Genomic DNA, 6,197 nt, shown 5'->3' on the forward strand with positions numbered 1-6,197 from the left:
CCCTGCCCACGGCAGGAGGCTCCTTCCCGGGGGGGTGTGGGGGCCCGATGGGGGCGAGAGCCGAGTTCCCATTCTGGCAGTGAGGGGGGGGCCGGGTCAGTGTTGTCCCCAGTGTCCCATAGGAACGGGGCTGCCCTGGGGTTGCACTGGCCACCAAGCCATCACATGTGGCCACTCAGTCCCACCCAGCACTGGTCCCCACCCCCGAGAGGGGTCTGAGCCCCCAAACCTGCTGGTCCCTCCGTGATGGTTCATCCCCAGGGGAGGTTGGAGGGGTGGGGGGGGTCCCCACTGGCCCCGGGGTGCCCAGACCACCCCGCAGGCACCGGGAGGGATGGCACAGCCAGTCCCAGCTACAGCATCTTGGCGTGTCCCCTTGGTCCTCCAAGCCCACCCCATCCCATCACTTGGGGTTGGTGACCCCTGGCCACCCGCCTCCCTCCCCACTGCCAGGGGATACGGCCGAGGAGGGGACGGGGATGGGGATGGGGACGGGGACAGGGACGGGGATGGGGATGGGGACAGGGATGGAGGCTGCCTTCACCTGGGGCTGAGCCAGGTCTCCCGAGCGGGTCCCCATCCTCCGGCGCTGCGTCCCCGGCACCGGTGTCACCGCACAGGGGGTTTTATGGCCGTGGGAAGGACTTTAGTCACCACCCGGGCCGTGCCGCGGTGCGGGGTGACGGGCGGGAGGGCGGCCATTGGCTGCCGGTTGTGAAACCGGGGAGCGCTGCCTCGGGGACGGATCAGCTATTAACTCCTTTAATTAGGGCTGGCACCGCCGGGGGGGCCGGGGCGCTGCCTCCGGCGAGCACCGCCTTGGTCAAACATTAGAGCCCGGGGGCGGGGGGGTCACAGAGCAATTCCCAGCTGGAGAGGGGGGTCCGGCGACGCGGTGCCACCAGCATCGTCCCGCCACGGCCGGGCTGGGCGTCGAGGGACAGCGGCGACTCCGGTGACGCCGGGAAGGTGCCCACCTCCCAGCACGTGCGGGCTGTGGCTGGGGACGAAGTCGGCTCCGAAGGTCACCGGGGCATTAAGCATTAACCGCGTCGGGGCTACAGCTCGTTCTGCAGGGCCTTGGGGGGAGCCGGCCCCCCGGCTTTGCCGCCGGCGCAGGCCCCCTTCTCCCCGTGGCACAGCAGCTCCCGCAGGGCGGCCGGGCCCCGCCGGTGCGCCCCGTAGATCTGCGCCTCCCCCTGCTCGCCCACGTAGCCGTGGCACATCTTGGACAGCCTGCAAGAAGCCAGAGAGGGTCACGCCACGTCCCCCCGCTGTGGGGTGAGGGGGACGGTGCCCGGAACCCCCCCCCCAGCGTTGCTGACATCCCCAACTTACCTGCTCGGCCAAGGTCCCCCCGTCACCATCACGGTCATGGACTCCTGTCTCAGCAGCCCCGGCCCCGACAGACGCTTCTCCCCGTCCACCTCCTGCACCCCATAGCTGTGGGGAGAGGCTGGGGTTGGGGACCTCCCTGTCCCTGGGGACACCCCCCATCCATGGAGCCACCCCTAATCCCTCTGGATACCTTCATCCCTCAGGACAGTCCCACCTCTGGGGACACCCCTGTCCATGGAGACACTTCCATTCCCTGTCTCTGAGGACACCTCCATCCCAGGGACACTTCCATCCCTTGGGACAACTCTGTCTGTGGGGATACCTTCATCCCTGGGGACACCTCCATCCCTGGGGACACTCCCATCCCTTGGGACACCCCCATCCCTTGGGACACCCCCCATTCCACGGGGAAAACCTTCATCCCTGGGTGCACCCCTCTCCCTCGGGGCACATCCCATCTCTGAGGACACCTTAATCCCTGGAGACAACCCCGTCCATGGGGGCACCTCCATTCCTGGAGACACCCCTATCCATGGAGACACCTTCATTCCCTATCTCTGGGGACACCTCCATTCTGAGGACACCTCCATCCCTTGGACAACCCTCTCTGTGAGGATACCTTCATCCCTGGGGACACCTCCATTCCTGGGGACACCTCCATCCCTTGGGACACCCCCCATTCCATGGGGAAAACCTTCATCCCTAGGTGCACCCCTATCCCTCAGGGCACATCCCATCTCTGGGGACACCTTAATCCCTGGAGACACCCCAATCCATGGGGGCACCTCATCCCTGGGGATGCCCCCAACCCCTGGAGATACCCCCATCCCTGGGGACACCTCCGTCCCTGGGGACAATCCCATCACTTGGGACACCCCCCATTCCATGGGGAAGACCTTCATTCCTCGGTGCACCCCTCTCCCTCGGGGCACATCCCATCTCTGGGGACACCTTAATCCCTGGAGACACCCCAATCCATGGGGGCACCTCATCCCTGGGGATGCCCCCAACCCCTGGAGATACCCCCATCCCTGGGGACACCTCTATCCCTCAGGAGAGCCCTAGTCTCTAGGGTCACCTTCATCCCTGCAGATGTCTCCATCCCTTGGGATAACCCCGTTTCTGGGGACGTCTCCATCCCTGGGGACACCCCCCATCCCCGGGGACACCCCCCATCCCCGGGGACACCCCACTCACCTCTCCCAGCCCTGCGAGCAGCTCCTCTCCAGCACCTCCACGTAGTCGGACTCGCTCAGCGCCTTCCTGCCCGCCTTCCCCTCCGCCCTGCGCAGCTGCTCCTCGATCTGGGGGGGCGCAGAAAATGGACAATGAGGGTGGCAGCCCCCCACCATGACCCTGATCCCAAGCAGGGATCGGGTCCACATCCTCTTCCTTGAGGCCCCGGCACTTTTCCATGGGGTGGTGGGTCCATGCCAGGGGGCTCACTGGCCCCAAAGGGCCTTTTTGGGGTGCTGGGGTGGGGGGAGAGCCATCAGTGGGGTGCCCCAGGGAAGCCAGCAGGACGTCCCCAAGCCAGAGCATCCCCACGAGGACTCTCACCCCCGGTTTTGGGGTGCAGCCTCCCTGATGCCCACCTGGAAGGCGATGGCGTGGCAGGCGTCGCAGCGCAGGGCCTCGGGCATGTGTGGGGAGAGCCGCTCCTCGGGGCTGAGCCGGGGGGCAGGGATGGAGCGTGTTGGGGTCCCTGTCCATGGGGGCACATCCATCCCTGGAGATGCCCCCAACCCAAGGAGATACCCCCATCCCTGGGGACACCTCTATCCCTCAGGAGAGCCCTAGTCCAAAGGGTCACCTTCATCCCTGCAGATGTCTCCATCCCTTGGGATAACCCCGTTTCTGGGGACGTCTCCATCCCTGGGGACACCCCCCATTCCCGGGGACACCCCTCCATCCCTGGGGACACCCCACTCACCTCTCCCAGCCCTGCGAGCAGCTCCTCTCCAGCACCTCCACGTAGTCGGACTCGCTCAGCGCCTTCCTGCCCGCCTTCCCCTCCGCCCTGCGCAGCTGCTCCTCGATCTGGGGGGGCGCAGAAAATGGACAATGAGGGTGGCAGCCCCCCACCATGACCCTGATCCCAAGCAGGGATCGGGTCCACATCCTCTTCCTTGAGGCCCCGGCACTTTTCCATGGGGTGGTGGGTCCATGCCAGGGGGCTCACTGGCCCCAAAGGGCCTTTTTGGGGTGCTGGGGTGGGGGGAGAGCCATCAGTGGGGTGCCCCAGGGAAGCCAGCAGGACGTCCCCAAGCCAGAGCATCCCCACGAGGACTCTCACCCCCGGTTTTGGGGTGCAGCCTCCCTGATGCCCACCTGGAAGGCGATGGCGTGGCAGGCGTCGCAGCGCAGGGCCTCGGGCATGTGTGGGGAGAGCCGCTCCTCGGGGCTGAGCCGGGGGGCAGGGATGGAGCGTGTTGGGGGGTCCCCGCACATCTCCTGTGCCCCCGTGCCGGCCAGCAGGCCGAGGGCCAGCCACGCCGCCAGCGCCCGCTGCATAGTCCATGCCAGGGGGCTCACTGCCCACAGAGGGCCTTTTTGGGGTGCTGGGGGTGGGGGGAGAGCCATCAGTGGGGTGCCCCAGGGAAGCCAGGAGGACGTCCCCAAGCCAGAGCACCCCCACGAGGTCTCTCACCCCCGGTTTCGGGGTGCAGCCTCCCCGATGCCCACCTGGAAGGCGATGGCGTGGCAGGCGTCGCAGCGCAGGGCCTCGGGCATGTGTGGGGAGAGCCGCTCCTCGGGGCTGAGCCGGGGGGCAGGGATGGAGCGTGTTGGGGGGTCCCCGCACATCTCCTGTGCCCCCGTCCCGGCCAGCAGGCCGAGGGCCAGCCACGCCGCCAGCGCCCGCTGCATCCTGCCGCGGTGCCGAGAGCGCCGGGGCGGGGGGGCAGGGTGGCTATAAACCCCCCCGGGCCAGCAAGTGGGCGCTGATGCGCGGCCGACGCACCTGCATCCGGCTGACGCCGCCACGTCCATCCCCGGGGCCTCGGGGCGGGGTGTGGGGTGTCCCCAACCAACTGTCCCCTCTCCGTGTGGTTTTGGGTGTAATTCCATCCGGTAACGCCCAACCCCTGCTCCTGGACCCAAATCCTCCCAGGGATGAGGTGGACCCCCCCGGGGTTGGGGTTTTGGGGTTCAGAGACGGGGTTTGGGGTTCAGGATGGGGGCTCAGGGCTGGAATGTGGGGTCCAGGACTAAGGTTCAGGGCTGGAATTCAGGGTTCAAGAATGGGGTTTGGAGTTGGGATTTGGGGTTCAGGAATGGGGCTTGGGGCTGGGATTTGGGGTTCAGAGACAGGGTTTGGGGCTGGGATTTAGGGTTCAGAGACAGGGTTTGGGATTTAGGGCTGGGGGGTCAGGGATGCGATTTGGGGTTCAGGACTGGAATTTGGGGTTCAAGACCGAGGCTCCGGGCTGGAATTTGGGATTCAGGTCTAAGGTTCAGGGCTGAGATTCAGGGATGGGGTTTGGGGTTCAGGGCTGGGGGCTCAGGAGTGGGATTTGGGGTTCAGAGATGGGGTTTAAGGTTCAGGGCTGGGGGTCAGGGCTAGGATTTGGGGTTCAGGGCTGGAATTTGGGATTTAGGACTGGGGACTCAGGGCTGGAATTTGGGGTTCAGGGCTAAGGTTCAGGGCTGGGACTTGGAGGCTGGAGGACTGGAGGAGGACTGGAGGCTCAGGGCTGAAGTCTGAGGTTCAGGGAAGGTTTGGGGTTCAAGGGATGGGGGCTCAGAGCTGGGTTTTGGGGCTCAGGGGCTGGGTTTTGGAGCTCAGCCTGGGTTTTAGGGCTCGGGGCTGGGGTTTGGGGGGTCACTGTTGACCACAGAGTCCTGTCCTGGCCCCAGGGACCAGGGACTGATCCGGTGGGTGCTCTGGGACAGACAGACGGACTGCAGCCCCTCGCACTCCCCCTTCACAGACTACACAAACTCGGGAGGAATATGCAGGATTTAACGCTGCCTCAGCATTTTTATTACTGTTTTAGGGAGCCCATGGCTGGGGTGGGGGTGGGGGGCTGACGGTGGCTGGGCCATCGTTCCCCTGTGCCCACCAGCCCGGGTGGCCCTCGGGACAGGACCAGCAGCAGGGGGAAGTGGGGGCCGTGCATCTGGTCCCTGTGCTGGCCACGGCCCGTGACTTCAACCCCCTTCCCCCCAAGGGGCTGCCAGGTGCTCACGCTGCAAAATACCCTTTTTCTCCTCATTTCCATGAGGTCCAGCTGATGCCCGTTACCCCTCGGTGCTTCAGTCACGATCCGGGGGGAGGTGTCTCCTGTGCTGGGGTGATGCTGATTTTGGGGATCAAGACCGGCCACTTGGGAAGGGACGTGCCATGGGGGGGTCTGTCCCCAGCCGAGGACGGTCACATCCGGAGGGGGGGGTCCTTCTCTGGCCCGGCAGGGCTGGCGTGGGCGGGGGGCTGCCCGGGGCCGGGGCTGGCCCGCATCCCCGTGGGGATGTAGTAGAGGCTCTCCAGGTACCCGCAGTCAGGACCCCCGGCAGCGGGCGGCCCCTCGCCCTTGGGAGCAGGGCTGAAGGTCCCGGAGAAGCCGGGGGTTTCGGCAGCCGGCAGGTCGGGGTGTGCCGGGGAGGGGGCTGCGGGTGGCGGGGCCGCTGGGAGCCCCGGGAAGCCCCCGTAGGGCACGTAGGGTGGAGCGTAGACCCCCGGGGCCACGAGCAGGGGGTTGAAAGGAGCCTGGTAGAGCCCGGCGTGTGATGCCACCGGGGGGACGAGCACCTCCAGGTACTGCCCCGTCTCAGGGTCGTAGAGCGTTTTCAGCTGGGGCTGCCGCGGCGGCTCCATGTAGTAGCATTTCCCGCTGTCGGGGTCCACGAGCATCCTGCGG

General features: G+C 66.5%; 2 protein-coding genes across 2 annotated transcripts in view; both read right to left on the bottom strand.

Moving 5' to 3' along the window:
* Positions 1–775: 775 nt before the first annotated feature.
* Positions 776–3,852, bottom strand: LOC106896060 (marginal zone B- and B1-cell-specific protein-like). Its single transcript, XM_014955782.1, has 4 exons — positions 3,670–3,852; positions 3,272–3,378; positions 1,339–1,443; positions 776–1,236 (listed from the first exon to the last, which is right to left on the bottom strand). The coding sequence occupies exons 1-4, from the start codon at positions 3,850–3,852 to the stop codon at positions 1,059–1,061; spliced, it is 573 nt and encodes a 190-aa protein (XP_014811268.1). The 3' UTR covers positions 776–1,058.
* Positions 3,853–5,713: 1,861 nt separating this feature from the next.
* PROB1 (proline-rich basic protein 1) overlaps positions 5,714–6,197 on the bottom strand; it is a 4,230-nt gene continuing 3,746 nt past the window's right edge. The window contains exon 2 of the mRNA XM_014955783.1: positions 5,714–6,191. Within this exon, the coding sequence (XP_014811269.1) occupies positions 5,714–6,191 (478 nt within the window). The remainder of the gene's footprint in view (positions 6,192–6,197) is intronic.

The sequence above is a fragment of the Calidris pugnax genome, unplaced genomic scaffold, assembly GCF_001431845.1.
Source record: "Calidris pugnax isolate Ruff unplaced genomic scaffold, ASM143184v1 scaffold228, whole genome shotgun sequence".
NCBI lineage: Eukaryota > Metazoa > Chordata > Aves > Charadriiformes > Scolopacidae > Calidris > Calidris pugnax.